We start from the raw sequence: 19,292 nt of genomic DNA, 5'->3' as shown, positions 1-19,292 counted from the left end.
AGAAAATCAATTTAAATATTCAGGTTGGCTGAATGTACGATAAAGCATAATCAGAAAAAATGATTAGTCGACGTGTCGCCCTGAGGTACACAAGTCGACGACCCCTGGAAGGAGTTCATGAGCCAAAGGTGCTTTCTCTTCCTCGTGTCTGCTGAAGCGCTTTTACCTCTGAATGGCCCACACCACTTTCCCCTGGTTGGGAACAGTCATGCTGTGTCTTGTCTCAATGTGTCTTCAGTCTGTGTGAGTATCACACTTGGAAGTGTTACGGCTTCCGTCTATAGTCCACCCGGTGTGTTATGGTAGCGATGCTGAGTCTTGCTAGCCAGCTGAAATTGCACAATATCACCAGATTTCACAATAATTCCAAAAGCATGCTAGACCACCAGATCCTTCGATAAACAACCAGTATTTGACTGTGCCTCTGTGGAAGAACACGTGTGTACCTGATGGTTTTCCACTTCAAGTTTTTCACTTTGCTCCTCGTCCATGGTGAAAATCAATGATGCGACTCTCTGGCCGCTCACCTGGTGTCACCAGATTTGATGTATAGTGTTGTGATTTCAGATCTGAACATCTTTTGAATGTCAACAGAAGTTGTGTGTGTTGATCCCATGTCTAATTTCCTGTTTCCAGTGTTTCAGTGTGTCTCAGTGTGTCTCCACTGTTTCCAGTGTTTCAGTGTGTCTCAGCTTTGGTGAAGTCAGAGAGGGCTTACATTCTGGCATTTGTCCTTGTCAATGCTTTGGTGTTGAATATTTACATATGATAATGATAAGATAAGGTGTGCATCAAGGTTAAAATCTGACTCCAGCACAAACATGTACAATCCTTAACATAATTACTTTTGTTTCTAAAGTTTCATGTCTGGTCTGCCTGAGACGATTTAGTGGCCCACAGGTAGAGCATCTGAACAGCATGATGAGAGGAGAAACAGGAAGAGGGGTGCAACAGCATGAAAACAGCAACGGGAAGTGAGAGATGCAGGAGAGCATGTTTTTTACACCAGTGAGGAGCCTCTAGTGCCAAAAGCTGGAAAAGGAACAGAGTCGGCAGTCGGAGGTTGGCCACAGCATCACTACAAACTGAGGCAGAGTTGGAATCTCAGCCTGGTCTGTGAGAATCATCCTGGGGCTATTTGGAGACATTTTAGGTTTGCTCTGTGCTGTAAAGAACAGACACTAGCCCTGTGTGTGTGATCGTGTCAGTTTGTGGTGATGCACATGATGTGGACCGTGACGGTGCAGGGTGAGGAGCCTGTCAGCAGGAGGTGTCTGTTCAGCAGCGGTGGGGGCACCCTGCTCCGTATTTAGTTAGAAATTCTGGCCTTCTGACCAAATTAGTGGGTGACCCTTGTCATAGAGGGTCAGTGCAGCTCATCACCATCCACATGTGATGGATTTGTTTGCTTTGCAACTCTTTTAATTAAAGTATGCGTGGTATTTGGTTTGGGGAACAAATGAGATTTACAAAGGTGTGTGAAAGGGAACTCTGAGTTCCACTGGATGAATTAGAATGGAAGATGAATAGATATCAAAGAACTGTTAAACATGGCTGACACTGGGCGACCACAGCAAGGCTCCAAAAAACTTTTTATCCTTTTTATTTGAAAGTGCCCAATCTTGCCAAAACTCATTTGGTAGTACTGGCATAAACATATATGATATGTACAGTCAGTTATGGTTAGTCATAGGACAACAGGATAGAAAATAATAATAAAAAAATCTGAATATTAAATTGACTGAAAACAGGTGGAGTGGAGAAACTCTCTAAGGTCAGGCATTGTCTGGTGATTATGTTTAAATTAATGCTTGTTTATTTAAATACTGTTTTCACCTTTGAAAAAAGCTGAAGCCCTCTCCAATCTTTCACCTTTAAAATGTGTTTTTCTTTACTTGTGCTTATTTAAACATTGCTATTCATGTAAAATTTACAGAAAGTATTCACAGTCCTTCGCAAAGCACTTTAACACTTTTCACAAAACACAAACACAAACCTCAGAAAACCATTGATGGTGGTGCCTTCAAGGTCTCAACATTGTTTGGATGCTGCACAGAGCAATCAGAATTCTGCCTGTGGTTTCAACCAACAACCTTTCACTCAGTGAACGAGTCGTGATCCTGCTGAGCTTTTTTAGAGGTGCGTGGGGTTCAAATCCCCGTGTATAATACGCAGTATTTCTGGGTTTCTCAGAAGTTAATTTTTGGTACTCAAGGTTTATCAAAGTAGAAAAGAATAACAGACCTTTCTTTTATTTACTGTCACGCCAGGAGGATTTAATGAGAGCTCCTGAGTGTCGCTGGTTATTTGTTCCCTGCAGTTTGTCCTTATTTCTGCTGTCAATTGAATTTGTGTAATGGTTTATTGGATGCCATTGAAAAGACACTTATCGAGGTGTGAAATGCCCTTAATGTTGAGATGGATTCGCCAATTAGCCATTATATCTCACAGCTTGTTATTCAGATTCACTAGAGTGAAATCAAAATGAAGGGTGCCAGAAAAAAAACATCACTCAGTGCTGCAGCCTACCTCAGTGGCCACAGAGCAGAGGATGCTCTGACAGAGCTTGAGGTGGTCACACAGGAAAAGTAAATCTGCTTCTATTACCGACTGTTTCCCCCTGTTCATGGAAGGCATTCATGTATTTTCTTGCGATTAATGATTCAAATTACACTGGTAAAGTGTAAAAATAACTCTGAACCCAGTTGCCTTCACTGAGCTTTCTTTACAATCACTTAGATTTTCCCCAGCGTTTGGCTCTTTGGTAATCCTTTTTACTTCCTCTAGCCTACAGCCACGGAGCTTCAGTGCTTGGCATCTGAACATAGACCCTGGAAGTCACTGCCTAATTAGTTCCTTAGGAAGACGGGGGAAGCAATTCATCTTCCACAGGACGTGAAGTGTCCACTTCTGCATCTGTGGTCACTGTAATTAAATAAGAACGTCTTGGAGTGACGAGAGAGAAAGAGGCAAAACAAAAGGCAAACAGGGGACAAGAGAGGTAGAAGTTCATCTTCTGTGACAAACGGAATCCTATCTTTATACTGTTTCATGTGTTAAAAACAAAGGAAAACAGAGTAGAAACAAATTAAATTCAGTTAAACAACAAACCTTTTTCATGTGGATGTCAAAGTTATTTCTTTGGTCAAATAATTATTAAGATTAAAATCATAATAATTTGGTGGATGATTAGTTGAGGACGAATTCCTCAAATTTAGGTTTGAAGAATCTACATGTGGCATGAGTGGGGAGGAGAGCAATGTTTTGACAACACCCAAAGATAGAAGAGTACAAAGAGAAGGCGACACTGTGTTACAGTCACCAGGATAAGCCAAAGGAAGGAGACAGTGGGACAGCTGCTGCAGCAGCAGAGGACAAAATATGTGAGGCTGCAGAACAAATAAAACAACATCTGTGACAATGAACACCCACAAAACAGAGTATTCTGTAGTAGCATCACCATGAGGGAAAAAAGTCATCCCTGGGTTGGCCCGCAGCACCTGTCCAAACACAAAGAAAGAAAGACGGCAACAATTTTCAAAACGAAGCCTTTGTGAAGCAGCAGCGTACAAATACACTCAACCCTTCACAGCAAAGCTGACTTTAGAGGATTGTGTCTAAAAAGCAGGATCATTCATGGCCGATATTGAAGATTGTGGGTCACAAATCTCCAAGGAAAAAAAGAAGCATATTGTATCAAAACTATTTGAACTTGAAACATGGTCAAAAAGTTTAACAGTAGTTTTTAGGGATCAAAATTAGTGGTGGTTCAGGATTAAAACATATTTGTATTAACTACAGATTTGTAATTTATCAATTCCAATTAATCACATTTATTTTAAATAGCAATTATATATGATAATATATGATAAGCAAAAATCTAAATTAAACAGTTTATCCTTAAATTTTTCCATTTATGGATAGTGTTAGCGCTAGTGTCTGGACCAGGACTGTTGTAGCTACTGTTAGCCTTTGTTAGCTCTGGTGTCTGTGTTTGCAGCAAGATATTTTGCATTGAGAAGATAATATATAGTTGAGTTGATCATGACTACACTTTGTCCAAGCTGCAAAAAATATCATCTCATCACAGAAAACATCCTGTGTTTTGTCTTGTAAATGAACTTTAAGTGCAACACCGCCACATATTGGGCTTGGATGTATACACCTGTGTTACTGGTTTGCCCGAAATTGGAAAGCTGATAAAGTTGTTGAGTTTAATATTTAGTTGTTGTTGTTTTTTAAAGTGATAATGAAGAGTTAAAGCCTTTATTTTTCTATACTGCAGCACAGATGGAAAATAACTCAGCATATTGTTGTTTCATATCTTTACACATTGCCTCTTCAATTAATAAATAATCAGCAAACGTCTACAACTGAAGGTAGGACCAGAAATGAATAATGGAATAGAGAAGATATAGAAAGACAACGTAAAGCAGTTTACCTCTCCTGGACCCAGACTCTACAACAGGCAAAGTGCACACATCTAGGAATACTAATCACACATACACAGTACCTTTGCTTGTGATGATAAGACTCAGATGTGTGAAGGTTAAAGCATGCTAAACAAATCCTGCGTCAGTCGCACCTACAGCCACGACCACAGTAGACGTCAGCTCACCGAGGAGGCAGAGGGATGAAGAGTGCATACACATCTGGATAAATATCAAATGGACAAAGCGTCTTAAATTAACAGTGTCCGTGACGCTGGCACGCTGCCATTCAGTGTTAGGACGGAAGATGAGACAATCCATCTGTTCTCAGATGGATTTGTCTTTCCTGTGGTCAGGACAATGTCACCATGGAAACGTGGTGTAAATGAGATTGGTGGTTGTTGTACAGCATGCATATAGGCATGTATGTATGAATGTGCAAATATGTTTGTTTATACTCTAAACATAGTACATATAGGTATTGAAAACATATGCAGTGATTCATACTGCATGTACTACATGTTTACTTGTATATAAATCAAATTATTTGTATACCTGTGTATACATATATGTATATATGTAATATTTAATAAATATAAATCAAATGTATTATATACTCTATATATTTGCATATAATGTATTTATTATTATTATTATTATATGCACACATATGCACGCATATATGTGTATGTATATATACATATATACGTGTATATATTCATTCATGTACAATACCAAGGCTGACTGTTACCATGCAGCTGCAGCCTCATGCTCTCTGACTATTAGACTATTAGACACTAAAAACAAAGGACACTTTTCATTTTAGGAGTCTCCTGTGGTCAGGACGTTAGAGGAAACACGTCCTCTCTTATTTAAAGTTGTCAATGACTTCATTAACCTCCTCGTGACTTTGCACTGTTAAACACTATGGGGCATCCTTTTTGTGGAAAAAAACAAATTAGTAATTGATGTGTATTGATAAACACTTGCCCAAAACGTGACTGCGGGGCTTGAAGGAAACTTCATTTTACCTTTCTTCATGACTTATGCGACTGTGTGTGTGTGTGTGTGTGTAACTGCACTTATGGGTATTTTTGTTTTTAGGTAAATATTCTGATCCTAACAATTCTATATTATTGATAAGGTAATGGACTGGGGTTAGTCCTACATTTGTGTGGTAAAGGTTAGTGTAGGGAGCTAGAGAATGCATTGTGTCTAGTGTTTGCCCGTGTGTGTGTGTCACTATGTGAGGAGGAGATTAGACTTTATTTACAAACCCACAGGTGCAGAGCAGTTCCAGTGGGCTTGAGTAGAGCTGCGGCCTCTGTCCCTCCATCACTGCCTTGACACGCACAACAACAATATTTTCTTTTATCACGTGCACTGACCCAGATGCTGCAGCAGTGCTGTTGTTGGCAGAATGATTCACATGACACATGTCAACAGATGGCTGTCAGTACAAGACGGTTCAAGTATGGTGCAGTAAACAACGGTGATGCCTGCAGAGAGAATATTAATGAATTATAATTTAAGAATGGTGTGTGTTTGTCCTCCTTATTTGAAAAAAAAAAAAATCGGTATAAAATCAGTACCCTGAAGATAACTGTGGACCAGTCAGTAAAAACAGAATAGAGTGAAGGTGATGGTAAGAAACAGCTCATTTATGCCCATGCCGTTGGAATTACAGAATATGTGCCAAATTTGACGGCATTAAGGGAGGGAGATTGAAGATAATGCATTAATATGCCAAAAGGGATTTAGGAGGTCACACCATCTGTGACCTCGGATCACTGAGGTCAATAGCATGACCTGACAGCCTGATATGGCCTGTCAGTAATATTAACAGCATTTAATAGCAGAATAATTCTATGAAGTGAGGTGTAAATGGAGGTTAGTGAAAAGGCACTGTTTTTGTCTTATTCTGGTGTGATGAATGCTTCCTTCTGTAGATTTTCAAAATTTTGTTAGACACAGAATTGTAGACAGTTTATATCAAATACTGGAATTACTACAAAACTGATGTTGTCACTATAAATAATAAAATGCAATTTTTACCACAAAATGAAAGTTTTAAAATGAAATTTAATTTTAACTTCCCCTGCAATAGCTCTGTGCCCTATACCGGGGCCTGCCCCCCCCCCCCCGCTTTAGGGAACATTACTTTAGAATGTTAAAGCTATTTGAGACCAAAATTTAAAATATATTTTTAAAAGAACTTTATTGTTAAAGAACTGTAATGACAACAGACTGATTTGGGCCATTCAGACAAAGGGTCATTCATATGTGCAGCGTGTGTGTACACACAGTACACACACGGACGCACTGCTTGTATGTAATTATTGCTGAACAAATTTGCTGAATTTTTAACGTGTTTAATTATAACTGCTGCCAGGAAATATGTCAGGCTGATGTATGTGAGAGAGCCCGCCCATTACATTTTTATACTGAGCTGTATTTTGGCTTGTTCCTGACAGTCAGTGAGAAGGCTGACTCCAAGATAAGTTAAGCTTGTGTGGGCATTTATTTTGACACCGTGTGCTCACTCAGCCACCCCTTTAGGAAACAAATCAAAGTGGTGTAATCCAGCAGTAGGTGTAACATATATGGTGGGTGTTTTTTTTTTTTTTTTTTCATTTTTCTGCAGACGGATATTAAACACATATTGAAGTACAGTGGAATCTCGGTTTCGAACTTAATTTGTTCCTGGTAGGCTTTCGTGAACAGAAAAGTTTGAAAACTGAAACAATTTTCCCCATAGGAATCAATGTAAAATGGATGAATCCGTTCCTGGACCCTGGTTGATTGCTAAGTCAAACTTTTTCAACAGTATTTTGTGGACAAGTTCATACGTGAAAATAATTAGATTTTTGATTAAAAAGTGTGTTCGTGAACCACATTTGGTCAGGGAGTTTTTCAGATCCAGCAAGTATAATGACACACGATGGTACTTGAAGATTATTCTGTACATACACAGAAAGATAAACAAATTAAAGTGAAACTGTTGCTTCTCTCTGACTTTATGTAATCCATCAGGGTGACCAAGAAATCCAACAACAACCAAAGACAGTTTTTATCTGTTGAACGAGCTCTGTCCCAGTTTTTAAATTCCCAGTTTAGGTGCAAGACTATGTGACCATGACCTAGTCAGGTCTGGACATCCTGATTGGTCATTTATACAGCGTTATTCTTGACAGCTCTTCCCAGACACACGATGCAATCGAATAAATAATAAATAAATATAATTAGTCATTTCTATGGTGCAGAACCCTTTGTGATTTCGTTTAAATGCAGTTTTGGAGCCTTCTGTCATCTCATCATTTGGCCTTTCCCCTATTTTAAGTAACTCTCCACTGGTTCTTTTTTTAGTTATTAGGTTGAAAATAGTTTCAGGGGAAAAGTGCTGAGGAAAAGTGGATGGAAGTGTTTGTTTCACAAAATAAAGTACCATGCAGACTAAGGCAAATAAAAAAAAGAAAAGAAATCAAATGAAAACCTTTTATTCTTCCTGTACTGGTTCAGAGGTTGCTGACCCTTGTGGTAAATTATGGTTATGAGGAAATAGTATAAATTGCTTTAGTATAATAGTATAATAATGTATAACAAATGTGTTTATAGCTCCTCCTGCAGTGCAGGTGTAAGAACGCATACCACAGAAGCTGAAAACAACGAAAAGCAGAGTTTCCTTCAACTAAAGTCTCACCGTGCAGCTACAGCCCATCATCCACTGGTTTTAATTAAGCGGACCCTGACCGTTTGGTCGCGGCCCCTGTTTAGAAGTCACCCCTAATCTCCAGCAAAGGTTCAGGCACTCATCAGTGTGTGACTTCTGCGTCGTCCTCCGTGCATAATATCCGTGCAATTCTGCCTCTGACAGATATGTGTTGTTATCTCTTTGGAAATGAGCGTTTTAACATGTAAGAGCCTCAGAGCCGCGGATCTGAGGCGTGGAGAAAATTACAATGTGAAACCAAATCTTGGCCTAAAGTCAGACTATGAATGTTTTCATACACACGCAGTTCTTCATGCTGCAATTTTACCGAGACATGAGACATTTACCAAAATGGTTGATTTTGTTTTTTGTTTTTTTTAATGTGCGACAAAGAATTCCAGAATGACGGACGACAGAACAAAATTGAACTCCAGAGTGTTTCTCCTTTAAAAAGCCATTTAGATTGTGTTCTGAAAATAATTAGAATCCACCAAACAGGAGCAACTCCAACTGGCTCAAATATAGAACTGGAGAATGTCAGACATATTTGTATTTGGGTCAAGCCTCAGATGAGAGGCCGTTCTGTTCCCACACATTTGACTAGTGAGTTATAATTTCAGTAATGCATGGTATTTAAAGTGACAAGCATTGTTAAGCTGTGATGTCTGCGACTCCTCTGTAGCTGCAGTGTTATTTAAATGAATCTGACCCACACTTAAAGTCACTGATGCCTCACAGGACACTTGATTACAGATGCACAAGTCCACTGCACTGGAATGAAGCTGTTCACTCCCCTTACTTAACAATGCACTGTTAGGAGTGTGTGGCTGACTCCTGTGTGCAGTCTTAATCGACTGTCCAACACCATCAGCCCTGATTGGTCCGTTCTAGTGGCTGTTTGGTCAGTTCAGATTTATCAAAATGCACTCTGCACACTGCATCCAAAACCAGCAAAGACAAATTTTGATATCATTAATATTCATTATCCGTAGAGTATCACCCATCTGACAAAGCTGTTGTGTCCAGATCCTGGCAGACATTTGGGAGTTTGTCTGTGTGATCACACAATGCATTGATATTAGCAGCAACCTGGAACAAAACCCATTCAACTCAGTGACACTTCACGCCTTCAATTGTCTCGAATCACCGTCGTGCATCTAAATGTTTTTTTGTTGTTGTTTGATGTAAACGTGAAGAACAAAAAGTTGTCGTGATGCAAAGTATTTGCAGTGTTCGTGCCCAGACACTTGTCTCCAGGAGGATTGAGGAGGCACTGGGATGCTCGGCCATCCTTGAATATCATGTCATATTAGAGATTAGAGACATTACACAGAATAAGCAATGATTTGAGGTCAGCCCCGTGCTCATTTCAATGTTCTCTCAAAGCCGCAATTGATTTTCCCTTTGACTAAGACAGATTTGTTCTCTCAGCTTGTACCAATGCAACAGAAAAACCACAGCAGGCTGCAACATTAGTCAGCGCAGAGCTGGGTGTCTATTCAGACCTCTGTTCGCTATCTCACATCTAACTGCAAACTCACAGGCTTCTCATGCATAAAAATCCACTCTGTTCTTAATGCCCTGGCACTAGTCGTTCGCAGTAGGTCCTGTGTGTCTTCACAGGGGAATGTGTGACTGTTGTTCACAGGTACACACAAATATAGACATACACACACTAGATGCTGAGCTGAGCTCTGTTTGGCCAGAGAGACCATGTCATCTGAGTGGATTGTTTCTGTGACTGATGCACACAACACACACGCAGCTAAGTATGTTGGTACAGACACATTAAGTCTCCTTGGGGAGTAATTTGTAGAGGCTTTTGGAATCAGTCAATATTTGGTCTGGACTTAACACCACCATCACTAATGCTATTAAACGTTTTGTTGTAAAAATGACTGTAAATCTGTTTTTCGTTGCTTACATAATTTGCCAGTGAAATGTTCTCTGAGGGAAGAGACGGAATGTTCATCAGTTCTAACTAGGATTTAACCAGTCGTGTATGGACTGATTTGACCTATTACCTATTATTTTACAGTAGATGCTCTTTCTGAGTGTGGCACTGGCAGGTGCTACGTATTATCTATCCTAGCCCCAAATCATGAGGGCAGCCTGTGTAAACACAGAGTAGAACCCTTTAATACTACTACTGATCATTGAAAAGGAAATTGAGTTTATTATTGTTAAAATTGGGAGAATTCTTAACTTGCAGATACTTTTACATAACTGTATTATATTAGAAAAAATGAAACATTCACAATATGAGTCTTTGCAACTCACATAGGCTGCCACAGGAGGCACCATCAAGCAGGTTCCTCTGGAGCTCCAACCCACGACCTTCTGTGTTTAGGGCAGATGTATAAGGCAGGCGTGATAACCGGTGTTTCCAGAATATATCAGAATATTAATAATTAACTTGATTTCCTAATGAGAATTTACTGATCTGTGGACGATAATCTCAACAGTTAAAACACATTCTTCCAGCTTTTCTGCTTTGCAGAGCTCTGCACTTTTAATGGATTGCTACCGCTGTCCATAGTGCTGATCCCCCGACCGCTGCAGGATATGTCTGGATGACCAATGTGACTTTCACAGCCAACACTTCCCAGCCCCTGTAGACACCAGTGGCTGCTGCCAATGAATTTAGACACTGCCACAATATTGATTCGCTGAGTGAATTCCCACCACCAACAGCAATGTCAACATGCCACCCTGCAATGTTGGGATTTGCCATTCCAAATATTAACAGGATTGGAGCTAACTGGTTGAAAAACATTTGCAATTGGTTTTTGAATTGTTAAAGAGCCACCAAGATTAAATCATTAGAAGGGTAAAAACATTATAAAAACCACTAACCATTTACATTAAGGCAGCACTAAATAGTCAGTGTCCTTCATTTCAGCTAAATCAGTCAAATAATATAATTTCTACTCCATTATGTTAAGTGATTCCAATATCAATTAAGTCACCAAAAATCAAGGTTGAAGGTTGAAGGCATCAGATCACAGGGTCAATCACTCAACAGACAAACAGTTCAACGGTAATTATATAATACCAGTGCTGAGAATATTGAATTTGAACAGATCGCAACAACTTTTTTCTTCAATAAAACAAACACTAGCATGACCCCTATACTGTAGAGTTTGATAAAAAAAAAAAACACACACATGCATGTGGAGCTCTCTAAACCACATAACATGAGGTGGTGGGCCAGATTTGACCCACGGGCCTTCTGCTGAACATACGTGATATATACCAACCAAGGATTCAGCAGGTATCTAAAGGCAAGTACTGATAATATAAGATAAAAAACAACATATACTAAAGTCGACTCAGTGTGTTTATACCCAGTAAACACTGGCAGCTCAGTGTCTGCGTCTCCAGGTCTTTTAACATTGAATTTAAATGAGTAGATGAGGCTTTGGAGTCTGAATGAGTTCTGTAAATGGCTCCAGTGAAATGACATTTTTTGCAACTCTCCAAATGAACACTGGGGGCAGTCTGTGTCAGGACGTCATTTCAACAACAGGCTGAAAACATCCAGTGTTCACTCTCTCAGCACCAGGGTTCTGTCCAGTTATATTCTATATAATGTGTCATGTGGGGCCACATCAGCAGTACAGTTGCCCAAGTAGAACAGATTGGAACTAGAAAACTGTATGGCTGCAACTACTTCTGTGATTCATTTTATATATATATATATATATTTTACATCTAATCAAGTTCCCTCAGGGGGTCAATAAAGCTACATAATTTTGATTCTAGTTACAAATATTAAACATTTTTCTATATATTAGAGAAATCCTTTTTTAATTTATCAGGTGTAGAAACTTACATTCAAATCAACTTTTTCAATTAATTTTTCAAAAAATCAAACGACAAACGCAGATACAGTATCTCAGTCCAGAACTACAGTATGTCAGTCAGGTACGGGCTGAAGTTGATGAAGTGATGCTGCTTGTCCTTGAACACACCAAGTAGATCTCTGCTCATCGATCTGTCACCATCATGTAAAGCACTGTTGTAGTTGTCATTTATGTTCAACATACTCTGTGAAGGAGCATTCACTTTACTATAAGGCAATGAAATTTAAGATTCTGCGGGCCACAAAAAAAGGCTTGGTGGGCCACATTTGACCCCCGGGCCTTACTTTTGACACACAATATATAGGGTTTAAAGCTCTTTGTCATTATGGACAATAAAAATCCAGGGGATAATACATATAATACTCAGGATTCTACTAGACATACAACGAAGTAAGGGCCACCAATTACGGGCTTTATTTTGGTTTTAAATTTCACCAAAATGTATAAGAGCTCAATGACTGTGTCTCAGATCAACATCAGGACACGAGGCAGACATGGCGTTTTCACACTGAGCCCGCATGCTTAGTGGGTGAGACGCCATATGGACAGCAACACGTTGAGCTCTGTTTCCCCAATAAATTGTTGTTGACACTGCCCTCTAGAGATACCTGCTAGTGCATTAGCACTGCAGACCTTAACCAAAGAAACGTCCCCTCGTCTCTGCAAGCACAGTTGGAGAAAGTTGAAAATTTGATGTTAATTTATTTATTTTTTTCTATAAATGTCTTTACTTCCTGCAGTTTATTTTTGAGACTCCACTTTTCAATTTTCATGGACCACTGGCTTCTACCTGTCAGAAAACAGATTTCCAGCCGTTTCTGAAGCTAAGGTTTCAGCGGGTCACTGCTGCTCAGATCAATGCAGATTTATGTCCTAGAACTATTGCGTTGGGCTGCAGCAGAAAATAGAAAAACCAATGGCTTCATTCACCAACATTTATCATTTTTACTGAATGGATATGACCTGCTGCGACGTTTCCCTAATCTACTTCAGTGTTGTGACGTGAGATTTAACCTTTCTAGTCTTTTCTTATTAACGTGTGAGTATGAAAATAAGATAACAGTAGTCCTATTCAAGTCCTGTGGCGGCGTTCTACTGTGAATTCATGCCGCCTTTCTTTTGTTATTCAAGGAATTGAGTCGAGAAGAAGTTCACAGAGTTTCAAAAATCGACCCAGTCAGTGGTGATGACATCATTCGGGTGGTGACATCATTCACGTGAACTGTAGGGACACAGGAACCAGGACTTTGCTGATAACAGTGAAACAGCAGCAGTTCTTCTGTTATTGGCTCCTCCACAGCTGCACCAACCGTCACTTCCTGCCAGCTCTATCTCCAATATCTTGTTTTTCCAATATCTCTCTCCAGCACATGTCCAAACCAGCCTGACCTTGTCTGTGTAACTTTATCACCAAAGTGTTTCACCTTAGCTGTCCATCTGAAGCCTCAAGGACATTCTCAGCATCTTCACCTCCAGCTCAACCTTCTGATGGTCACAGTAGGTCAGGGGTCCTGCTTTCTTGCACCACAGAATAATTTTATGTGAGACAGTTTTTCATCAGACCAGTGGTTTGATGAAGTGGTCAGAACTTAGGTGAACTGATGCGATTTTCTTTGGGAAATAAACCACTGTTCAGACTTCTGAACAGACACTGTTCAATAATAATAATAATAATAAAAACATCAAAATTAAACTCCATGTTTTTCCTGTGCAGCCAGGCATCAATTGATCTATGGCCCAGTGCTGGTCTTGAACCTGTGGTTGGGCACCGTTTTATATTCTGAACAGGTCCAAGCCACACTGTACACAATAGCAGGTCTCACTATCATCTTGTGAAGCTTTTCTTTTCAGTCCAGCTGCTGCCCTTCAACCACACATCATTCCTGATCCTCGTCTCCATTCGTTCCACCTTCTTCACCTCTAGACCATTTGTTCACCCTGACCGCATGATATTATGATGTGAAAACAGTGGGCCTATATATACTGTATATATATTGCTAAACACTTATGCATGAGTATATATTTGCATATATGTGTAAATATACACATTAAGTTCTTGCCGAGCTGAAAACGATATTTAATGGACAAATTGAATAGTACAACGGTTAAATGACGGTGCTGATACACCGGACGTGTTCATCATCTGTTGCATTGTGTCTGTTGCATTGCCTTTGTATTTTTCTACATTTAACATGTTCCAGTGTATCTTACGGTGTTGTTATAAATAAACAAGGGAGATGGAAACGCCAGCCAGTGTCCTTAGTGGTCGGGATTAATAAACAGCTCCGCGTCCAGGATTAAGAAAAAGTGTGCGAAATAAAATAAGGAGCGATCAGAAAACGACTATGTGTCTGGAGGGTGAGGGAAAGTGGGAGAGAGAGAGCGAGAGAAAGAATAAGGGAGGGAGTGTGTGTGTGTGTTGAGAGCAGGAGAGAAATAAGGAGAGAGAGTGTGTGTGAGAGAGAGAGAGAGAGGGGTGACGGAGGAGCACATTTTCATCCAAACCACCAGTTTTTTCCACAGTCTCATTTCCTCCGCGGCCGAGCACAGCCCGGCTCTCTGTTCTCCAAAACGAGAGAGAGAGAGACAACAACCAGGCTGTGACTGTTTTATTCATTTTCATTTTTTTTTACATTTCTTTTGGGAGCGCATTCTCCCTCTCTCTCCTTTTGGGGGGAGGATCTGACGCTCGATCTCCGCCTCTGTGAATGCCGTATTCATTGTCAACTTCTGCCATTTCTTCACTCAGACTTGAGCTGCATCATGAATAGTTTGGGTCCACCTTTCTCTCACACACCTCTGGAATGGTGGGGATTACACGGCCGGATTCCGGGGAGCATGTAAACGCAGATGGAGTTTGGGATTTATTGCGAAAAAGGGGAAAGATGAGCGTGTTCTCGTTGTGCCTGCTCTTGTGCGCGGATTTGTTGGATGTCGCCGCGGGTAAGAACATTTCCATCTCCTCTGTCCTCTCGCGTCCTCACGTTAGAGCCATACGAACAATAGCCCAACTGTGAGTGTGTTTGAAGGTGTGTGTGTGTGTCTGTGGGTGACACTGGAAACACTCTGTTAGGTTTATTCTAACATATGTGACGACAAAGTAACAACACAAAAGACGTCTGGATCTTTTACTTGCAAGGGGAGAGTGCAGCTTGCTCTGCTGGCAGCTTCCCCATCAACTCCCAGTTGCTGCATCCTTCCTCTGCTCTGTTATTTAGTTTACAAAATTATCAGATTACATATCATGTGATCGTGTGTGTGTATATGAATGGGTATGGAGTAAGAAGGTGGGTGTGAATGTGGGTGGCTGTGTCTGGTCATTTCTCCATCAGTCTTTAGCACACTAGATTATAATATGAGAAGCAAACAGGTCCTTAAAGGGATAGTGCAGCATGAAGCAATGATAATAAATTCAATTCTTCCTACACACTCAGTAGTCATTAACAGGACATCCAGATGGATGCGATCGCTGCCGTTTGCCTGGTGCCAACTTTCACCCCGGTGAAGTGACTGGTGGATGTGAGGCATCGGTCAGTGCTGCTGCTGCTGCTGCTGCTAGAATTTGCTCCACGATGCTACCTGATGTCGGTGTGTAAAAAGAGCCCCCTGCTTTATCTTTTAAGTCTCATCGGCATTGACTGATGCGCCATGGCATGCACACACACATACACACACAGGCGCACGCACTCTTACACATTTCCATCCAGCAGCACCTCAGACTTTACAGCGACAGCTAAAGCGCACTCCTCCGCGTCCTCTTCGTCTCGGCTTTTTTTTGCACATCGATAAGCAACAGATATTGAAGTTAGTCCTTTAAACACCTCACTCTGCTCTCCCCTCACATTTGTTCTTTCCTTCAGCATCACATCCTTCTGTTCTGCTCAGTCTAGTGGCGCCAGTGTCGCCTAATCCACATCGTCCCTGTGTGCAGTGGCGGTCCGAGCCGCTGTGGCGCCCCGGGCCCCAGGCCCAGGCCCCAGACCCAGAACCTCCCATTTATCCCCACCCCCTAAAACAAACGAATAAGTTCTGAAATAAATTCTTTTGGAAACAATAGAACACACACAAATATACACACTCATTTGACCTTTAGTGTATTTTACAAGAAGGGAGAAATTAGGAACACATTCCTATTTTTTACATTTTAATGGGGAAATTATAAAATTCTTGGAGATTAAAGATGAAATTTGATATATACAGCATGTCTAAGACCAATTTAAAAAATAAATCTATATAAATAATTAAAAAATATTTATTAATCAAAACAACAAATCTATTTCTCTACATATCCTGTATGTAAGTCTATATCAGTTTCCTCGCCAGAGGATTTTTTTCTAAAGAATGTAATTTAAAGTTCAATCATTTCAACAGCTTTTGATTTAAAAACTGTTCATTTGTTCAAGGTTGAAAAAAATAAATTAAAAAAAATAACACATCTCAACACTCCACAAAGATAAAATCATAAACCCTGTTCAAGCTTTTGGAGATGTGTTTTTACTTGGTTAGAGAAGATTAAATTTGGACACCGCCATAACTGAGACTTTCCCTCATATTAGTGCCACCAATAAATAGATCTGAGCAGGAAGTGAATGTGAGGAAACACTCCCCCCTCTCTTCCCTCTTGCCCACCCCTGTGTGTAAGACACACCAGCAGAAAGTTGCACCAATGGGGATCAAAAGAAATGAGAAAATAACTAGATAATAACTTCTATTTTTTCCCAATCGTCGATTGAAATATATTGTTCTCTACATTTTTTCCTTTTGAGAACTTTAAACTGCACGTTTCCCTTCATGTTAACTCTTTGAAGCCGTCATTAAAGGACCTTCTTTGATGGGTGGAGTTGTCCTACACGTCCACATTTTCGTGCCCAGCCACAGTCACTGGAACATTTACCTCAGTGATGCAGCGGGTGGCAGCCATCTGACAATGTCACCTCACTGTTGTGATGCTGCTTGTCCTCACATGGTGCCTGTGGCATTTTTCAGGGGCATTTTTATTCTCCACATGATGTCACATCATTATGAGCTCCTCACCCTACAGGACTGCATCGTAAGCACCGGTTTTTCCTTCTGCTGGAAATTGTCGGTGGAGTCTGCAGGGGTTAATTCTTATTTTCTTGGTGCAGCTGGACTCAGGACCTGCAGCTCTGTTGGAGTCTGAATCAGTTCAGCTTGTTCTGACAGTTCTTTCTCTCATCAGAGCAGCACACCTTACCCAAGTAACCTGTTAACCCGTATTTGTTAGCCGGGGATTTAGTAGTTTTGAAGTGTTTCCGACCTCTGCCGACCCTCTATAGGAAATCATTAGAGCAGTTGCACTTAACATGAAGTTGATTTATAATGTCTGTGTGCAGCGTCCCTCGGCTTAAGTTAAAACACACACTGGTCTGGTACAATGGAAGTAGTTACGCTGTAACATGAAGTGGACAGAGGGGCTTTACATGCATCCATCAGCATGTGACCTGATACTGAACATACAGTCAGAAGGATGGGTGGGATTATAACTATACCACTGAAAAGTCAATGTTAGTATTTTTTCAAACTACGATATTGTTAAAAAAATCCATCTACCAGTCTTTAACTCATTTTTTCTTTTCTTGACACTGAGAAATAAAAAAAGGAACTGGATTTCAGTCTTGGAGGAAGCAAAGATGGAGGTCATGACCTGGTAGCATGACATCCTCCAGAATTCTACAACGAATGAATTCTCTGATGGAATCGCTGCTTTAGGAAGTGTTTAGAAAAACTCAGTCGGGGCTCGTGGAATCATCCTGTGTTGAGGAATTACTTTGTTATTTTAAAGAATTTTATTTTGGTTCTTCTGCTTTCTCTTGGCCGTCTATCCTGTTTTGTTTTTACAGTAAACTCTAACACCAGTGTATGACGCAATCATAGAATCCAGACCTGTTTGGTATATGTAATTGGGAATTGAGATATTCACCTCCTGGAATTTTAACAGAAATATTTCATTGTCTTCTGTTTTGTATACAAAACTGTATACCAAAGATATGTTGTTATATGTTTGTATATACTGTCGTCTTCTACTCTTTTTTTGCACCAAGTGAGTAGCGCTCAAATCTCATTGTACACTGTACAAGGACAATAAAGGCTATTCTATTCTATTCTATTCTATTCTGTCTGTGAGTTTTTACAGGGTTTCTGTGCCTGCGGCTTCACTGCTACCTTATACGAAGATAGATTTTTTTTTGGATGATTGAGGTTAAAAGGTGATATTACTGCCAGTAAGTATAGAACAGACCTTTGACTCTGATTTTTCTCTCACAGTTTGAATCAAAGACAGGAGTGTTCTTAAATTGCATTTAAATCATATCACATTTCACCATTTGGAATTCTTTACATTCAGTTAAAGTGCTTTCGGCTCAAGATCTCCATCTCCAGCCTGGACCATTTTTAAGAGTTCACTCTCGGCTCACATTATTCAAAGAATCTCTCATCTTGTATCATACCTTCCTCTCATTTGCCAACTGTTAATGGATCTTCATCTCTGGTTTGTTTGTTTGTTTGTTTACTTTTCACCAACTGTGTCAAAAAGCATTTTAATAAGCAGTTCTCGACATAACGGAAATCCCTGAATACCGAGTTCCATCAAATACCACACTCTAACGCTCATGGGATGGGAGGTTGTGGTCACCTCCGTCATTTTAAGACACCAACCTTCAACTGGATGAACCACAGACAGAGTCCAGAGTCACACAGCCAGCTCAGTTCATCAGATTATAACAACCACAATGTGACTCACCCATTAACCCGGGTGAATACAACAACCTGAGGCAACATTTTTTTCATTTCAACCTGGAACATCCTCTTTGGTGAGAGGTGAGACATCTTCTAGAAATCATTTCTGAGCTTCTTTGATCTGAAACTGACGTATTTCTCCCGCATTTATGAGGGACAGCACTGGAGAACCAGGAACCGATTCCCACTGGTCCAGTTCCTTGGAATCATTCTGCCTTTCAATCTTGGTGTTCAGGCAGACGTGGTCCAAAGTATGGCTCCATTACTTAGAATTTGCAAGGCATGCGAAGCTTGGAAAAAAAAGTGGTGACGTGTAGAAGTATTTAATCACCCAGTAGGCAACTATATAAGGATCAATAGGTCAAGGGGCAGATCTGTCATTATGGTGTCCTCTGTCTTTAATGTCCCAGAGTTCCACTCCAATAATACCAACACAGGACAGGTCCGGGGTCTCTCCAGTCTAACGTGTTAACTAAATAACTGAAGTGGAGAGCTCATCAGTTTCCTTCATAGTTTTTCTGTCACTACAAC

At 40.3% G+C, this 19,292-nt stretch overlaps 1 protein-coding gene across 2 annotated transcripts in view; it reads left to right on the top strand.

The window, feature by feature from the left end:
* Positions 1-19,292, top strand: part of igsf21a (immunoglobin superfamily, member 21a) — a 207,543-nt gene that overhangs the window by 33,577 nt on the left and 154,674 nt on the right. Inside the window, exon 1 of one of the 2 annotated variants that reach the window (XM_008321031.3) lies at positions 14,139-14,948. The exons of the other annotated variant lie outside the window; for it this stretch is intronic. Within the exon in view, the coding sequence (XP_008319253.1) occupies positions 14,810-14,948 (139 nt within the window). The 5' untranslated portion in view covers positions 14,139-14,809. Of the gene's footprint in view, positions 1-14,138; positions 14,949-19,292 lie in introns of those variants that run through there. 2 annotated transcript variants of the gene reach the window in all.

This window comes from Cynoglossus semilaevis, chromosome 11 (assembly GCF_000523025.1).
Source record: "Cynoglossus semilaevis isolate Cse_v1.0 chromosome 11, Cse_v1.0, whole genome shotgun sequence".
Lineage (NCBI taxonomy): Eukaryota > Metazoa > Chordata > Actinopteri > Pleuronectiformes > Cynoglossidae > Cynoglossus > Cynoglossus semilaevis.
This window is presented reverse-complemented; position numbering and strand designations above follow the sequence as displayed.